The 19,402-nt window shown below is 37.7% G+C and overlaps 2 protein-coding genes and 1 pseudogene across 2 annotated transcripts; 2 read left to right on the top strand and 1 right to left on the bottom strand.

Annotated features, from left to right (window-relative positions):
• The first annotated feature begins 5,155 nt into the window (after positions 1-5,155).
• Positions 5,156-8,550, top strand: LOC112190198 (serine acetyltransferase 2). The gene is made up of 10 exons (XM_024329620.2): positions 5,156-5,776; positions 6,092-6,289; positions 6,396-6,455; positions 6,643-6,738; positions 6,839-6,863; positions 7,040-7,134; positions 7,235-7,401; positions 7,509-7,582; positions 7,968-8,027; positions 8,124-8,550. The coding sequence occupies exons 1-10, from the start codon at positions 5,522-5,524 to the stop codon at positions 8,159-8,161; spliced, it is 1,068 nt and encodes a 355-aa protein (XP_024185388.1). The 5' UTR covers positions 5,156-5,521; the 3' UTR covers positions 8,162-8,550.
• Positions 8,551-9,236: 686 nt separating this feature from the next.
• Positions 9,237-16,670, top strand: LOC112190010 (protein GRIP-like). The gene is given in 24 exon segments (XM_040515501.1): positions 9,237-9,444; positions 9,522-9,938; positions 10,063-10,178; positions 10,287-10,456; positions 10,561-10,654; positions 11,216-11,302; positions 11,398-11,478; positions 12,076-12,201; positions 12,482-12,590; positions 12,698-12,777; positions 12,996-13,128; positions 13,229-13,328; positions 13,576-13,709; positions 13,850-13,897; positions 13,900-13,946; positions 14,025-14,144; positions 14,239-14,266; positions 14,359-14,417; positions 14,961-15,032; positions 15,111-15,158; positions 15,365-15,437; positions 15,440-15,469; positions 15,589-15,647; positions 16,091-16,670. Coding segments are annotated over 23 exon segments (2,310 nt in total). The 5' UTR covers positions 9,237-9,444; positions 9,522-9,556; the 3' UTR covers positions 16,205-16,670.
• A 400-nt stretch (positions 16,671-17,070) lies between these two features.
• On the bottom strand, positions 17,071-18,770 carry LOC112187702 (annotated as a pseudogene).
• Between the last annotated feature and the right edge of the window lie 632 nt (positions 18,771-19,402).

Here is a 19,402-nt window from a genome sequence, read left to right as displayed (position 1 = left end):
CATGTGCGGGGGTCTAGCGAGGCTCAGAACCAGTCTAAATTTTTCGATGACCAATTCAGGTAGTTTCCGGCCGGTTCTGGGATCTTGGGACTAAGGTCTTTTATGTGTGCGATAGTGGGGACAGGAATTTGAGGATTACGAAATTAGGGTCTCAAGGTTAGGGCTTCGTGGATACGGTAATTGAGAGAGAATTGCTCTGTTTTCTCATTGATAATAGGAGCCTCTTTATATAGAGGATTATAGTATATAGAATCTGAATTGTACAAGGAAAGGTAATTACATATTGAATGGATATCTCTAAGATTCTCAGAGATTATCTAATGAAACCCTACTACCACTAGGTCAAGTAACCTAGAGTTGGACCAGACACAAAATAGAGATTTACTTGAACACATAGTTAATTATTGACTAGGAAAACTTTATTATATTATAGCAATTACGTACTCAAAGAAGTTACGAGTTCAAAACTTCTTAACAATATCCTACACATATATTTACGACATTATATTTTTGATCAAGGAGCTCACACTCAGGATAGTTAACTATTTTTTAATGAACATTTTTTGGTTATAAAAACCCAAATCCTTTTATGGTTGACATCTTGGGAGAGGATCCTCTCCTGAGCTCTTTTATTACCTGAGCTTTCCATCCTAAACCGCCACGTGTACATTAACACATCTAACGGTTGAAATAGGAAGACAACAGTTTCATTGCTCATCTTCTTCTTTTACCTGTTCTCTCTCTCTCTCTCTCTCTCTCTCTCTCTCTCTCTCTCTCTCTCTCTCTCTCTCTCTCTCTCTCTCTCTCTCACTTCCATCTCTATCTTCTTATTTTTCCAGATTTGGTTCCTTCGTTTCCACACCACCAAGACAATTACTCTGATTCTCGGTACCCTCAATACCCAATTCTTCCAATTTTTTTAGAAACATTTGTGCACAAAGGACTCTTCTTCTACATGCTTATCTCTCTCCACCTTCCAATACATTCAAACTCAATTCAATTCGTAAAGCAACCTATTTGAGTCCCACGATGATGTGAAGCAAGGACCAAAATATCGAAGAACTAGGTTGTTTTGGTGGACATGGGTTTTGGATCAAAGACTTTGAGAGAGAAGGAAGGTTTGGGTCTGCTTCTAAGGAAATAGTTCAAACTTTTCTGCATTTTTCCGTACCTTCTTTGGAAGTTGCTCATCTACTATTCTTCAATTTTGTCTTCTCCATTAGCATGGGGTCATCACTTATCACAATTGGTCGACCCAACAAGAAATTCCCAGTTATTAACCCTCAGTTACCAAAAAAAAAAAAATTATCCACAATTTGAAGAAATGCCTAGATGCCATGAAAACTTAGAACTCATTGATGCCCAGAAAGTTTGAAAGACGAGGAGAGAAAAGCTTCAGTGTTCCTGGGTTTTATTGGTACTTACCAAAGTGGGTGTTCTTGAGGAATTCATCAAGCATCTTTGCTGAAACTTCTAAGAAATTCCCTTCCTAAATCTGATATCCAAGATCTCATTGCAATTTGTCCTTTTAGATTGAAAGTTGGAAAAATAAGAAGATTGAGATGGAAGAGAGAGTGTATGAGATCGGGCAGAAGAAGAAGATAAGGAATGAAAGTAGCAGAAGAATAAGATAAGGAATGGTAGTAGTTTGGTTCAATTTCAGCCGTAGGATTAAGTTGCAAATTATACAATAATTATAATAAAATATAGGAACCATTAGATTTATTTTTGGACACGTGCCAACTTACCATAAAAAACTATTACCTGAGCTCAGGAGACGATCATCTCCCTGAGAGCTTTATGTATTGCTTTTATGGTGACCAACATGTACGCACGTCAACAAATACTTCTTTAAATGTAACTCACAGAAAATTCATTTTAGGGTGCGGCTATTGCCACCTTTCAATTTTCTTTTTTTTTGACTTTGTCAAGGGGAACCCAAAAGCTTTCTAGGCCCAAGATAAACCCCTTCGGAGCATGTGAAATGCTCCAACTGTACATTGCAGCACAGTGCCTGGACACTTTGACAACTTCGGGGTTCGAACCTAGGTTGGGGAGCACACCCAACTAGGCAAGAACCACTAGGCCACTTGCAGTGGTTACCTTTCTATTTTCTTAGTTCATCCTACAAACATTTGAATTATTGAAATACTATATTACCCAAGTGCAAAATGACTAATAAGTACACTAATTTTCTAAAATTCAAATCCATAAGATGTATCTATATACATAACCAATTAATTAAATACAAAGACTACTTAATTTCTCATTGGATAACATTAATCTTCATCTTCTTCATCCAATTTGAATTTATTAATTACTTTTTTTTGTCTCTTTGTTGCCTACTTGCCTCCTCATCGAGTTCGTTATTCAATTCACAAAACTATTAATGTTAATTTCATCCAAATCTTTGTAATACCCTTTGTGAACACCGAAAGTAAAAAAAAAAAAAAAAAACTCTTCGTTTTTGCTTACAATTGTTAAATTACAAATTTTGTAATATAGGTGGAAATAGACAAACGATGATACTTGAAAATTTTTTTTTAATGAAAGTAAATCAGATTATGATTTTATTAGGAAACTTTAGCATATTTTAGTTTTTTTAATTGTATAAATTAAATGAGAGATTTTAGTTAATTTTTTTTAATTGAATATGTTATATAAGAATATTTTTTGAAAGATAAATAGGTTAAATAAGTAAATTTAATAATTGAAATTAAAACGTAAGGTGTAATGAGGAAGTAAGGTGAGCAAAGAAAATGATAGGGTGGCAATAACCACACACCCTTCATTTTATTAACTACATAATAAAACGTCATCCATACTTTGTTTTCAACTAAGTTTATAATTTATAATTTTTCTTACCATTATACACAAAAATTCTGACTCCCTCGTATACATACATCTTGTTTGGGCAATCCTTGTTTGATAGTAGAAATACTAAAGAGAAACCCAACAAACACAGTGCTGTTCGTGAGTCGGATATACATCACCAGTAGTGGATTTTTATAGTCAAATCATAAAGGACACTGTCCCTTTAAAAAATTTGAGGCTTCTGAACCATGCAAGACATGATATTCCATCAGGAAGAATGATTACAATAATAATAGAGAGAGAGATAGCAAGAGAATGTCCCTGGCCGCGTACACGACCACATACAACATCAGCTTCTTCTTCTTCTTCTTTCTGCTCCAAACCCTAATCCACTGTTGAAGGAAGAAGACACAGTAACTTCTCTCTGCTTTTCGGTTGTGGCTTAATTTCACGTGCCAGAACTATAATGAAGAACACTAACTGAGGAAACAACTTTCACTTTCATCGATCTCTGCTTTCCAATAATTTATCGACCTAAAAAGCTAGCTTCGCAGCTTATCATTCGCGTTTGCAGAATAAAACAGAGTGGCGGTGATGATTGTTACCGACTTCTAATACTTCCTCGAACACCTTCTATTATTTACGGCTATACAACATTACAACCTTATTTGCCGAGATTGCGCGCATACATACATTATTGACTCCAAAAGAATACGGTGGCTTCAAGAGCATATGCATAATTTCAAATTTAGGTATTTTAGAAATTTTACGTCCGTCCAATTATTTTTGGTAACATATCTTGCTCCATATGTGACTATTTATAGTTTTAAGCTGGCAATGAGTTAAAATATGTGAAGATGATAACGAAATTTATGAAATTGAATGGCGGATAAGCTTATTCACACATATGTACTTATTTTAAAGGTGAGACATTTCATCGATATGTTTTATCATCACTTATGTTATACTCATCAACGTACTCAATTGAAAGTACAAAATTGCATCACATACTAGGTAGTTGGGCAACTACTGTCTTGTGGATAAAATAGTCAAATCTGACAAGGCCAACGAAGAAGAAGTTGGAATTGAATTACACTTCTTTAGTTGGTTGGCTAATAAGAACACATTAATACAACATGGTTCCAGATTAAAGGTGTCAAATCGATAATTGTGATAATTTGGAGAACATTCCTGTCCGGATGTCCTGTCGGCTTTGTCAATTCAGTTGTTCTTATGACCATACCATCATAGTCAATATGATCAATAATTCCATAAGACGGGGACAATGTTTCTTCATCGTGGACCTATCGTTTAAAAGGTTGAGCAAGTAGTAGCTTGACATGAAGCTAACTCAAACTCTCAAAGAAAATACATAGAATTTGTATGGTTAAATATTTTTAACGGTGTTTACATAGTCGAAATATCATCTTTTGAAACTATTCACGAGCCAATTAATTATTTGTAAGTTGTCTGTCTGAACATTCATGTGTCCATTCATTATTTTTAAATTTTAGCAATTATAATACTTAACCAAATCTTACAATAGAAGATCTTGTTAACTTACTTTGTTGACATGAGGGTGGATTAGGACAATTGATCACATACTAGCATGTAACAACTCATTTTGACTGTATTACCTGGCCGTAAAAATGGATGGCGATGAGGCGGAGGCTATACTTGATTGTCAAGGTAAGTGTACGTCGTGCTTCAATGTGTAGAAGAGTACCACGGTCATTGCAAAAGTCATCAACTGAAAAAAATGTAATTGCTGGCGCAAATCATGGTGACACTGCTAACATTAATAGTCAATCAAATTATACTTTGAAGTGGGTTAGTGAGTCCTAGGAGGAGAAGCTTGACGATTTTGTGTCTCCTACATCTGACCATAGGTGTAGGAGAGTATAAAGACATCGTGACGGATCTTAAGAAGAGTTATATTTTTTATTGCGCTATGTTAACTCGAAATATTACAAATAAGTCAAGCAATTAAAGAACATAATCAAGTAGCATGGTACCCGAGTTCACCAATATTGTCACATCGATCATGCTCATAACATTTGATGACTTTGCCAAAAAAAAAAAAAGTAGTACCTACAACTACAAGACAACACTCCTAAGAGAATAATTTTTATGTTTGAAATATCTATATTCACTCAAATTATGATTAACGAATCTATATATGTTGATATCATTGTTATAGACTTAAATATAGTCCATTGAAAAGGATGGAAAATTAATTACCAGGGACATTAAATACAATATCCAAGGGCTTTAAAAACAAAATCCAAGGGCTTTTAAATTTCAATGACTATAAAAGGGAAGAAGCAACACCACCAGATATGAGCCAATCGTATCATAATTTTACCTTATTCCCCAGAGGTCCCTTCTCTCTTGTCAGAAACCGCTCTTTCACACGGCCCGTCTCTATCCTCGATTCTTCCTCCACCAGCTCACCCCTGAAAGAGAAAAAAAACCGAAACGTGAGAAACGAAACGTCGAAACGCAGCGGTTTCGTCCACAAACACGAGGACCACACCCAGAACAAACCACACACCACGTACCCGCCTTTACTCTCTTTCCCCTATCAAACACACACAGAGACACACACTTCTGTAGCCCTTTCTCTCTCTTTTTTTCTATATATATGAAGATTCTTCTCAGACCCTCTTCCACCATCAAACGCTAGCTTCATTTCGTTCTCTCTGTCATGGCCTGCGTGACCGACGAGAGCTGGGTCGCGCTGCCCAGAATGCTATCGGAGCGTTTGTCTTTGAGGGAGGAAGAGGCCGAGGAGGAGGAGGAGCCCGGGTTTTTCGACTCCGAGTCCGCCGCGTACAGGTTGGAGAAGGTTTTTCCGGTGTACGCATTGGGGATTCAGAAACCCGAGTCCGACCCGGTTGTTGTGGCTGACAGTTCGGACGACCCGATTTGGGACGCTGTCAGGGAAGAGGCCAAGTTGGAGGTAGAAACTTGTAATACAATTTTTTTTTCCTCTGTAAATAAATAGTTACAATTTTTTTTTAAAAATTTTTTATAGTATATCGGAGTATTATAACAGTTGAATCAGTCTATTGCTTTAGTTTCGATAATTCGGAGCAGTATTGAAACGGGCGATTGCTTTAACGGGAGAAACTTTAAAGCTTTAATATACTATATCGGGATAAAATAATTTTTGGCTCTGTATTTGCTGCATGTGCCATTTTTAACAAAGATGACTCTTTTTTTATTTTATTTTTGTATAAGTTATATGATTATGGTTTCGACCATTGCATTGCAGGCAGAGAAGGAGCCAATTTTGAGTAGCTTCTTGTATGCGAGCATCTTGGCGCATGATTGTTTAGAGCAGGCGTTGGGGTTTGTTCTTGCAAACAGGTTGCAGAACCCGACACTTCTGGCTACTCAGCTGATGGATATATTCACTAATGTAATGATGCATGACAGAGACATTCAGCGATCTGCTCGGCTAGACGTGCAGGCAAGTATTAGGTTTGTAGTGAAAGAGATGATGCTGACTCTGTGTGCTTAGTGATGGAAACTTTGTTCTATTGTTTTTGACTTGTTTTAGAATACTGTTTGCTCAGGCGTTTAAAGAACGCGATCCAGCTTGTTTGTCTTACTGTTCGGCTCTATTGTATCTCAAGGTATTTTGCTCTTGTTGTTAACTATTTATGATATCAAACAAAATGCAACCTATTAGGAAATTCTGTCTTATATAAAGAAAAAGACTTATTTTTCGAATATGTTTTAGTTGAGACAGTTTAATCACATAATCTGAGTTCCTAATACAATACATTTTGCAACTCTAATATTGCAACTTTACTTTTGCAGGGTTACCATGCTCTGCAAGTATATCGAGTAGCTCATTCACTGTGGAGTCAAGGACGCAAAGTATTGGCCTTGGCATTACAAAGCCGAGTTAGCGAGGTAGTTTTCTATTTGGTTGATTCTGGATGAGCGTTACTAACTGTTATAGAGGTTTATGGTTTTCTGTTATTCTTCTAACCTTAAGACATTTGTATTGTAGGTGTTTGGAGTGGACATTCACCCTGGTAAGTTAATATTTTAGTGAGATCAAAAGTAGTTAAAGATTTATGCACAGAACTTAATTCTTTTGCTGAAAAGTGGTTTTGTCTGTAGAATTTGCTCTATAGGAGATACTAAGCACCTCTGTTTTTGATATAAAACTAACATTTACTATAATTTCTCTTCAATGCCTTTTCTGAAGCTTCAAAAATTGGAGAGGGAGTATTGTTGGATCATGGTACGGGTGTGGTTATTGGGGAAACTGCTGTTATAGGAAACAGAGTTTCATTGATGCAGGCAAGTTCTTTTTTATCATTCGTCTTTGTTTCATTTTCTGGATTCCTGTGCGAATAGTACATCTTGATAAAAAGAACTGTGTTTGGCATTTCTTCAACAGGGTGTAACTTTGGGAGGAACTGGGAAAGAAATTGGTGACCGTCATCCAAAAATAGGTGAAGGTGCACTAATAGGAGCCAGTGCAACTATACTTGGGAATATAAAAATAGGTCAAGGAGCCATGATAGCTGCTTGTTCCCTTGTGCTTAAAGATGTCCCTCCACACAGGTGGAAAGTAATTTCTTATTTTCAGCATATTAATGCCTCTCGAATAAGTCAATTTTTGCTTTATTTACAATCTTTTGAAAGTGACATTTCTTACTCTTGTTCTCAAGCATGGTGGCAGGAATACCAGCAAAAGTGATTGGATATGTAGACGAAAAAGATCCTTCATTAACCATGAAGCATGGTATGTCATATGGGCAGGGGATTATCCAAGTCTTGCATTTGTTTAATTCGTTTGAACTCTAGCTAGGACGTTATTATAGGCCAACAAGTCAAATGTATGAAACCAATCACATGTTCATTTTGACATGAATACCAAAATCAGCTTCACATTCTACAACTGTTTTTGAGGATCACATGGAATGGAAAATGTATAGGATTCTGTCGCTTCATTAATAATTAGGATAGTTAGTTGACAATTGATAGCTACCAAAGAAATCTCTCTCTTAAACCATGCGGTTGTAATGTTGGTTGAATGTCGTCAGTTCATCTGTGCTTTCTTAAAATTGATCTTTGTTTGGCTCAATTCATGTCTCTTACATACCGGGATTGTTGCTATGACTATGCAGATGCTACCAAAGAATTTTTTGAAAATGTAGCTGTTAAGTTCAGAGATGCAAGGTCTGCTGGTTAGTATATTTTGCTTTTCCTTCCTTTTTCTTTGTTTGGGGTGATAAGTTGAACCATAACTTTTACTGGAAAACTCACGTAGTATGATTTTTCAGGAGGGCAGACTTCAGAAAAAAGTGACGCGAGCACTTGAGAGATGTAGGTAGGGTAGATCTCCACTGCTAAAATTGCTAATGTGAAGGCAATATGTGGTCTTTGGAGCAGAAGATGACATACTGTATCACAGCTTGTATCATAGAATTTCATTAACCATTATCACTCTTCTGCTATCTCTGCTGATTGAGGTTCTCATTCCAGAGGTTTAAAAGTACACGATCTCCCGATATTTTCTCTCTCCCACCATATTGATATGGTGAGATGATGAAGTAGCCGTGTTGCAGAAAGATTGACCCCAGATCAGATGAGAAGATGAAGTTTTTACTTTTTGTGCTCTTGTAATCAAGCTGAACTGCCTTAATATACTGAATGCATCAAAAAAAGCAACAGTAGCTCATTTTATTTGAACCTATTGGTGGGTGATCAGCTTACTCTTTATCAGATTTAGTGCATTAGCTATGTGATTTTCTTACTAGGAGCAAATGAAATTACTTTTCTTTGAACTGGTGTATTATAAGAAGTAATTAAAAAAGGGCAAATATTGGCTTTTCTCGGAGAGAATAAGACCTCTATACACAACAACAACAACAACAAAAAAACTAGATGGTAAAAGCTAAAACAACATCTAAAATGTGTATGGATGAAGAAATTCAAGTCTGCAGTTGGAAAAGCTCAGAAGTCGGAATTTCAGAAAGAATAATCCTCAATTTTCTTATGTGGTCTTAGCATTGAAAAATTTCAAATTGAAATAAATTACATAAAGTTGAATGAGAAGTTGCACTATCATTATAACCATATGCCGCCAAGTCTTAACATTGCCTATACTAGTACGTTTCTCACCATCGCAACAACTAGTTGTTTGTGAGAAATTTGAGAGATTTTTGCTACTAACCTAAATGATTGGGGCCGTTTTGGAGTAATAAGCAGTCATGTAACTACTTTGCAAGCTTGCGGTTGATTTTTTCTGTTCTCTTCAGTTCATATGAATAGTTAATATACTTTCACTTTTACCGACAAAAAAAGTTACTACTTTACCAACTTAAACAGTTATAAATCCACAGTCAATTACTGAAACACCCTTGGGAAAGTGATTTGACGGAGGCATCGACCATGTCCACCGTTAGGAGAGGCGCAAAGCAGATGCAAAGTGCTCAGCTCAGACGACGACGTTTTCTAAGTCCCGCCCTGTATCTGTTTCTCTCTCTGCTTAGGTTCGCCTTCCACCCCAAGCCGGACCGACACCACCGGCGATCTCTCTATCTTGGCGGTGAAGAGCTTCTGTTTGCTTGACGGATCCTCATCCTCCAGCTCCCCCAAAAGGTACACATTCATTTTCTTCAAATTGATCCGACGAGATCCGCGAATTGATTATCGGATTGAATTTGTATGTCTCTCAGCCTCAGGTAGGAGTTGGATTGGAGGAAGCGGAACAATGGCCGAGGCGGCTCAAATGGAGGACAATTGGAAACCGCAGAGGCACGGAAGCGATAGCAATGGAGATCTGGCATTGGAGAATGGCAGCTCAGGCGATGCTCATGATCAGCTTGTGCAGATGGTCACGGAGCTCAAATTGCAGAACGAATTCCTCAAGTCTCAGATTGAAGGCTTTCAGAGTTTGCAACCAGCAGAACCGAGTGAAGCCGGTGGTTCCGAAGAGGTTGAACGGCTCCGGCAGAGCATTGAGTCATTGAATTCGCAGCTTGAGGAAGAGAAGCAAACACGAGCTGCGGCAGAAGAGGCTCTGAAGCACCTTAGAGAAGAACACTTGGAAGCTGATTCAAGAGCGCAGGACCTCTCTGCAAAGCTAGCTGAAGGTCAGATCGTGTGGCTTCGTTTGTAAATTTGTAGCTTCTGTGAGACACTGGAGCTAATGACTGTGAATTTGCGAGTTTATGGTTAGGAGTCTGAATGTGTAGCATTGTGTGTTGAATTGTGTAGCTCAACAGAAGTTGGATCAAGAAATTAAAGAGCGTGAAGAGAAGTACTCTGATCTTGACTCGAAATTCACCAGGCTTCACAAACGAGCAAAGCAGCGTATTCAAGATGTTCAAAAGGTAAATATTTAGTGTGTTACAGTGTGTAGATAGAATGTATAAAAAGGAAAACCGTCCTTTAAGTGGAAATTGAGTTCATATGTTGGCTGGATATGTTTATACTTTCAGGAAAAAGATGACATTGAGGCTAGATTTCGTGAAGTAAATGAAAGAGCTGAGCGAGCATTATCCCAACAGTCAGCATTGCAGCAAGAGCTTGACAAAACCAGGCAACAAGCAAACGATGCACTGAAAGCAATTGATGCTGAGAGACAACAACTAAGAAGTGCAAATAATAAGTAATATACATTTAACCGCCAACTATGACCAATTTGTGCATTTGTTGAGATAGTATAACTATTTTGTCATTTCTTATATTAACTTCAATTATACTGCCGATCAGACTACGAGACAACCTGGAGGAATTGCGAAATGCACTGCAACCAAAAGAGAGTGCTATCGAGGCACTGCAACATACAATTTCGGAGAAGGATCAGGTAGGAATGTGTATGCTCATCCTTTGAGCGATTCAGTCTCTGCTTTCATAACTTTAGTTTTGATAGATCAAGAAGTTCATCACATGTTCATGTAGATAACCTATTGTGTATTTGCTTTCTGTCTAGATGTTTTCATTTGTGCTTAGTGTACAGTCTATGTGTCTTCCTAATTACATTATCCTGCATATCTGTTACATTTAGACCTTTGGTTTATTTTGCAACCACAAATGCGTATGCAACTTATTGTTCGGCTGTCCTGTTTGGTTGTATGTGCACAATCCAGTGGCTGCATGAGCAAAGTCTGATAATTACAATTAAAAAAAAAATGATGAATGGTTATTATTATGGAAGCACTACCTTTTCTATTCATCTTGAATCTTCTGGGACCTGGATTATTATTATTATTAATCCAAGCTGCTGAAATATTATATTTCCAAAAGCTGTAAATTATCACATCCAGCGAGAAAGTTCATAATAATCTAAATGAAATATTTATTGATAAAAAAAGAAGAAGAAGATAAAAAGATATGTCTATGTTGATGTTAACTTGCGTTGTCTCAGATGTTAGAAGATATGCGAGGTTTGCTTCAGGCTGCTGAGGAAAAAAGGCAATCTTCATTAGCTGAACTCTCTGCTAAACATCAGAAGGTGTATATCTGTTCACAGACCTCAATTTTGGTTCCATTTGCATATGATAAAAAGGAATTATGACATAGTTCCTCTTTGTCTCTTATCTTTTTCAGAATTTGGAGAGTTTGGAAGCGCAACTTGCGGATGCATCATCCGATAGAAATAAAGCAACTGAAACTATTTCTTCACTGCAGGTGAGAATTTATTAATGATGTTGATTCCATTTTCAAGTTGGGTTCACTTTTCTGTAAGTGGCATTGTATTTTTGGTGGCCATTTCAGTCCAATACATACTAATCATCATGAATAGTACTTGAAAGTTGAAACCTCTTCCTTGTTCTTTTAGGTAATTATAAATTTCGATATTTTTATAACCTTTCTAATGCACTTATATCAACATTGTTAAGCCCATAGTTAGATCAGGTACAAATCAGCCTTCTGCAGACTCATAAACCTTAAAAGAAATTAGCATGTTTGAGTTTAGCTTGTCTCAATCAAGTTGCATGCTGGGCCTTATGCATAACCACGAACAAGTTAATTTGAGCTTGAGTCTTCAGCTCCTTTCTTTTGCAGGCTAGTATTAATATGAGAGAAAGGTATTTCGCTCATTAATATACTAGGGACTGAAAAGTTTGCCTTTATAATGAGAAGACACTGAAGTTGAAATGAATTACTGGCTTTTCTATCTTATATCTTTGCTGCCTTAAGTAATTTTATTCCAGTGCAAAGTCTTGTTGCACGTGTCTGGATTTTTCAAATTAATCAGACTGGTAAATGAATGTAATTTTCCAGATGCTAGTTGCTGAGAAAGAGTCAAAGATTGCAGAGATGGAAGCGGCATCAACGGGTGAGGCAGCAAGGCTTAGAGCTGCTGCAGAAACTGTAAAAGGAGAGCTTGCTCACCTTAAACATGAGCATGTATGAATTGAACTCAGAGGATAAGTAAAAGTTATGCATATATATTATGGCCTCCAGGATATGGATTTAATTATTTCTTTCGATAAAATGATTGAATTCTTTTTTGGCTGCCATCTTGTTTAGCCCTGTAATTTATGACTTTTGCTGACTTGGAGGGAGACATTTTTATGTCTCCTTTGATAAATGTCATCGTTAGCCTTGCCTTCGGTTACATTACAGGTCATGTACCTGTGGGATATACTGCTTCTAAGTTTGATTCTAAATACATTTAGTTGTTCAGGAGAAAGAAAAGGAGAGCTGGGAAGCTGCCTCTCGAGGACTGAAAACAAAGCTGGAAGTCACTGAGAGCAATCGGATATGTGCTGAAATTGAAGTAGCCAAAATGAGAAGTATACTTGTTTTCTGTGCTAAATATTCATCTGTTTAGGTGTATATATATGAAATTGAAGTAACCAAATGAGAAGTATTTATATCAGTATGGCATGCTATTGGGCAGGTCAGCTGGAATCAGAGGTGTCTGCACAAACCCAAATGCTTGATGCGAGAGATGCTGAACTTGCAACTGCCAAGGAGGAGGTATAAATTTACTCTCTTCTGTGTTACATCATCATCATCAGAGTTGACAGCCATACTCACTTGAGTATGTCTTTGAATCTTGCTCTCCGACTTCAAAACCTTTAACAAGGGCCATGATCTTGCTCAAATGTGCTGCAAATCTTGATTTTGTTGAAGGTGAAGTTGCATACATTTAATCTTTCTTCTGTCCTTACTGTTCTACCTATTATATCCTGCAGATCAACCGCCTTAAAAATGAATTTTCTTCTTATAAAGTACGTGCTCATGCACTTCTCCAAAAGAAGGATGCAGATCTAGCTGCAGCTAAAGACTCTGAACAAGTTACAGCTCTTGAGGAAGCACTAAAAGTGCGTGCTTGTAATTAATCTCTGCTTTTGTAGCATGAAGAAAAATAATGAACTGCCCTGCTCTTTCCATTCACTTTTAATACTATACATGTCTTATCCTTTAGGAAGCTGAAAAGAAGTTTCGTCTCTGAGTGCTGAAAGAGATAAGGCCCTTCAGGATCTTCAGGATGCCTTGACTAATTATAATAAAGAACTAGCAGAAAGGTAATATTATTGTTGAGTTCATTTAATCTGAAGTAAGGTCCTTCATCCGAGTTCTTCTAATCTGGGCATTACTTTCTGTCTATTTTAGAACATTCTTCTCCTTCTATTGAGCAATAACTAATAGGCCCAAAGATGGGTCTTATTAATACACGGCCCATCATTGAATTTGAAATTCTTCGTTACGTAATATACTTCTGTCAAATGTCAAGCAATTGATCTTGATCTTCCTGTGCCACACTTTTTACAGAGATGCAGCTCTTAATGATACCATGCAGCAGATCAAGAGCTTAGAAAAAAAGCTCGAGTCTACTAATGCCCATCACCGATCCGCCAAAGAAGCATGGGAAGTTAACCTTAGTAATTTGGAAGAAACATGGCGGGGTAATATTTTTGTCCTAATCAACTTTCAAATAGTGTTTCTTTTATGTTTTTCCTATTTGTTTGTTAACTCTTCTAGGAAATGCTTATTTTGTTCAAAGTTTGAGAGCAGATTTCATTGGGATGATTTTTCTTTTTTGCAGCAAGATGTGAAACATTAAGAGCTCAAAATGAAGCATCTTCTGGAGAAGACATAAAAAAGAATTGGAAGAGCTCAAATTACGGTATAAAAAATTGAAGGTATTGGCATTCTTCCTGCTCTTTCAGCCTCTAATAAAAGTGTTATTATTTTTCACTTATTGTGTTCATCATTTGCAGGAAGAACACAGTTCATTTCGTGATCTTGCTGATAGAATGATGGAGGAGAAGGACAGAGAAATTTCTAGACTTGTAGATGATAATAAGAACCTTCATCAATCTTTGGAGTCAAGACCAAAGGTAGGTTCCATTTTTTTCAAGTAACTTTACCCTAATAATCCAATTTTTGCTGTTTTTCCCCATATTTTCCTGACATTTTTTATATAAATCTCAGGTTGATCATAACGATAATTATAGCACAGGTAAACATGCTGAGCACAATTATTGGATTTAGGGTGGTTTTTACCAGGATGCATGGTGGAGTTCTAACATGTTCTTTTCTGGACAATATCAGGCATGTATAAACAGGATCCATCAAGTTTAAGCACCTCTGCGTTAGAACAGCAGATTCTGGTAATCATAGTTTTCCTCTGTATTTTTCTTGCTGTGTAACTACAATGCCTAAATTTCCATTTCTACTTTCATGTCTTTTCACAAAAGAAGTGAAAAGTAAGTATTTTGTTGAACCCGTATTAGCACGGCGGTCGTGCTAGAGATTTACAATTGTAATCTCTGAATCAGATAATTGAATTTGGTCGAATTAGAATATCTAGGTGCTTTATATGGTTATCGTGGTAAAGAACATTGGCCATACTGGTAATCTGTAGAAGTAAGGTTGATTTAAATTCTGTAACCCTGTTTATCATCAATATCCTCATTTCCTCATCATGTAATAGTTGCTAAGATGGTGCGAAGTTTACTCATCATATCTTCCTCCATCCTCTGACTGATATGGTATGATGGTCTAAAGTGGTGAAATTTTATAATAAATCTAACTATTTTGCTTAAGATCTTACTATGAGCTCAGGTTTATGAGCTATTGTTTTTTATATGTTTGTATCCTTTTCTTTATTGGTGCCGGTGTGATGTTCATGAACTGAATTAATGTAAACTCAGATTCTGGCAAGGCAACAAGCGCAAAGAGAGGAAGAGCTAGCACAGTCACAGAGGCACATTTTAGCGCTTCAAGTGTGTAATCCCTCCTCATCTTGATTACTACTTAGCTGCAGTGCAGTTCTCTTATACATGTTTATTATTTAAAATCAGGAGGAAATTGAGGAGCTGGAGCATGAAAATCGTCTGCATAGCCAACAGGTATCAAGAAGCCTGGATATTTAAGGCTTTAGTTATTTACTGTTCCTTTTGAAAGTTGTAAGAAACTGTAGAATGTAGAACGAGAGTCGGTCAAAATTTTATATGAATTTTTCATATCTGAAATGAAAATGCTGATGTTGGCTTCAGTCACTGAACAATGGAAGTCAATAGAAGTTTTGATTGTTTGAGTTTCGCAACACATGTAGGAAACAATGTTGAAGACTGAGCTTCGCAACATGGAAAGATCACAGAAGAGGGAAGGAGTAGATATGACTTACCTCAAAATGTTATATTAAAGCTTCTTGAAACTGGTATGTTTTATAGAATATTGATACAAACAATCAAAGTTTGTTTTATCTATATTTAAATGATCATATAGTGAGATACAAGTGATGTTTAAAATACTGATAATTTTTGTTTACCAAAATAGGTGAAGTGGAGGCTCTATTACCTGTGGTTGGTATGCTCCTTCAGTTTAGTCCTGAAGAGGTGAAATTCTTATCTCCTACTTGATGCTACAGTTATAGTTGGTAGTCATCTGCGACATATCTCAAGTTATTAGAAAATAGGTTTCAACTAGCTCTGCCCGAGTCTCAGACAGTGTGCGCAACATGACTGTATAGAGAAATATAAATCATAGAGGCAAGATTATCACATTTAACAACACTGCTGGTGTTATTACTGGTTAATTGTGTCTTCTGTATAATGGCTGCCCTAGTGTCAAACAGTGGGACACATAAAGATTTGACATAGTTTCCGGCTATGATGATGAAATATTGGGGATGCATTTCATTACATTATGATAGCACGACAAGAATTCTCCTCCTGTAGCTTATAAAATCTATTGTAAAAGAATTCTAGTAGAAATTTCCTGTGTCCTGCAATGGTTTTAATAGACTGGATTGAATTCTAATATATGCATTATAATACAGATCCAGAAGTGTCAACAAGCATACCGCGCATCTGTAGATGTCCCTCCTAGCGCAGCAAGTGATGCTTCAGGATCTGCCACCTCCTCGCTTTTCTCAAGATTCTCATTCACTTAATGGCAAAATGAAGTTTTGTAGACAATTCTTTGCACGAAAAACCAGCTGCTACAGCTGCTTGTCTCCATACAAAAGATGGAAGGGTGCGATCACAGTAGATCTTGTATTCTTTTGTAAAAGTGAACCATTCATTCTCCATACCATCCAGAAAATGTAAAGTACGACAGCACAATTCAGTCACAGAGAGAGAGAGAGAGAGAGAGAGAGAGAGAGAACATTCTGGGCGTCATCGGTCCTTCCATGATTTATTGTAGTGTAACAAAGAAAAAGGCATGATTTGGTTATTTATTGGGACGAGAATACGGATGTTGAGGGCGTGCTTTTATTTGACATCTGATTGAATAGTACAGTTTAGATTACCGTCAGATGGCAGCCTCAGCAGTTTTACCTCTACTCACACCCTCTTGTTACTCTTTGTAAGTAATGTTCACGTTGGTTTTATATGCATGAATCAATTTTTTGACCATCGATTTGAGTTTGCCGGTGGCTGATCATAGGTCCTTGTCTACAATAAATTTCTTTTTTGGTTCGAAATCAATTCGGTCTCAGCAATATGAGCTGCGATTTTAATTCATTAAAAGAGTATCAGACAAGATTTATCAAAATGATACAAGCCTGTCCCCTGGCTATTTATTTTCCGAAGATTTTCTTCTTGGTGGGTGGGGTTGTTAGAGAGTGATTTGCAAGTATGCTCAAATAATTTTGATTTTGTTTCGATTTTCAGACTAGAGAGGCTTAACTAGATATGAAACAAGAACGAAAGCAAGAGTCGACAGTAACAGTTGAACTGAAAAATTGAGTTATTCATTACTCTCATCTTATGACAACAAAATTACATCGCAAAATTAGCCTAAACCCTAAACTCATAGGACATCAACTTCATCCCAAGTGACAAGAATTTCATAACATGCATCCAAAAATGCACCTTACATAATCACATTGAGCAAACAACAATGCCAAAAAAAATACAAAACAGAAGAAAACAAGGATGTGGCTAACAACCCTAATAGAAATGGCAAGAGAGAAAAGGAAGCACAGATGAGCATATTGGAGGATAGCTAAATCAAGCATACTTTGCCTGAAAGTCCTTCATGAAAGCAACCAACTTCTCCACCCCAGCCAAAGGCATAGCATTATATATAGAGGCCTCATTCCTCCCACTGACCTATGCCCTTGAGCTGCACCATCTTCTCCTTAGCCGCCTCCTTGATAAACTCGGCTTCCAACTCCGATTTCTCAAGCGTAAACGGCACATTCATCAATGACCTCACCGACTTCTCCACCGGGCACCTGTAAACCCATTGCTCCCATCAATGGCATTGTACAACAGCTCCGCCTTCTTCTTGTTCTTCTTCTCAATCCCGGCCAAGCCGCCTGCTCTAGCAAATCCTCAACACAAGCCCACACATGTAAATCCCATAGCAGGGAGGAGTATTATACAGCGAATTGTTATCATCATGGATCTTGTAATCAAGCATTACTGGTGGACTTCCTGAGCATTTCCAATCAGATCCTTCCTGATGATCACAATGGTCACCCAGATGGCCCCACATTCTTCTGTGCCCCGGCGTAGATGATCCCGAATTTAGAAACGTCACAGGCTTTGAGCAAAAATTAGAGGACATATCAGCAATCAAGAGCCCATTTTTGGGGGTTGGGTAGGTTTTGAACTCAACCCCATGAATGGTCTCATTTGCACATATATGCAAGTACTTAGCATCTGGGGTCTGCTCTAGAGCATCAAACGCCGGAATCTTTGTGTACTTTTCCGACTTACCGGACCAGATCACCTTGGGCTTGCTGTACTTCTGGGCCTCCTTGAAGGCCTTGTCACCCACGACCCGGTAACAAGTAATCCACTTTATCATCGGGCTTGCACAGATTTAGCGGGATCGCGGCGAACTGGGTGGTGGCGCCGCTTGGAGGAAGAGGACGGAATATTCTTGGGGAATATTCAAGAGGGTTCGGAGGTCGGACTCGGCCTTCTGGATTATGGAGGAGAATTCCTTGCCGCGGTGGCTCATTTCCATGACGCTCATGCCAGATCCGCGCCAGTTGTAGAGCTCCGATTGGGCCTTCTTGAGAACGTTCTCCGGGAGGTTGGCGGGCCCGGCGGCGAAGTTAAAGACCCGATCTTGGGACTCGGGCGGGTTCGGGCGGAGATCTTGGATTGGGGTCGTGGTGGCAGCGCATTTGATCGACATGGGTTTTGCGGTGGTGGTGGGGGAGATTCGGGTGGAGGTCATGGGGACGGCGGTGAAGGGTAGTTTGGGGTTTTTGAGGAAAGTGGGAGTTGGGTTTTGGAGGAGGAGGGAGTGAGGTGAGGTTGCCATTGCCATGGTGATTGGTGGCGGTGGCGGTGGCGGGTTTTGGTTCAGAAATAGAGAGAAAAAAGGAGAAGGGTTTTGTTGGTGAAGATCTGAATCTTGGTGTTGGGGTATTTATATTAGGGGTGCTATGAAATTGGATATTCCATTAAGGTGTGTATTTCATAGATTTGAATTTGGTGTGGTTGGTGGAAAGGTTGAAACTTGGAAATTGGAAATTGGGATCAACAGTACGACGTCGTTGGCAGTAGGAATGAATGAATGATGAGTTTATAAGTTGGCGGCTCATGTAGTAGGTTTCGATTGTTTTGGACTATGGTGAACACAGACTTGCACTACAAGGACTTCTTTCTAAAAGGTTTGTGATGGGATCACTTTCATTCACCCTAGTAACTCCCTTGTTCTTTTTTTGTCCATTGGTAGTGTTGAATTTTGATTTGGGTTGGAAATGTACAAATGTTATTATAATACCTTTCAAAGCAAAATTGAAACTTCCTTTTATATTAGTGGGTTTTGGATTGAGTGGAAATGTGTAAAATTAGTAGTTTCATTTCTATTGTAATGAAAAAATGTATCAAACATCTGGTGAAAAATCAGGGACCTATCTGGCCATTACAAATCCTTCATTCTAGAAACTCTTTCTAAGTGGGTGTGATGATTTCATATGTAAGACTATATACTGACATATAGTTGTTATTTAGGTTCAATAAAGTAATCTCTAAACTAAATCCATTTTGAACATGAAACCAAATTTATTACCCAAAGTACTATTTCAATTTCCTCCAATACTTTATTTTAGATTTCATGTGACATAACTTGTTATGAATTTATAGGCTGATATCATTTAGAAAGTATGTGCTTTCAACATAAA

Source organism: Rosa chinensis, chromosome 2 (assembly GCF_002994745.2).
Source record: "Rosa chinensis cultivar Old Blush chromosome 2, RchiOBHm-V2, whole genome shotgun sequence".
Taxonomy (NCBI): domain Eukaryota; kingdom Viridiplantae; phylum Streptophyta; class Magnoliopsida; order Rosales; family Rosaceae; genus Rosa; species Rosa chinensis.
The sequence above is the reverse complement of the archived record's forward strand: the minus strand, read 5'-3'. Positions and strand labels throughout refer to the sequence as shown.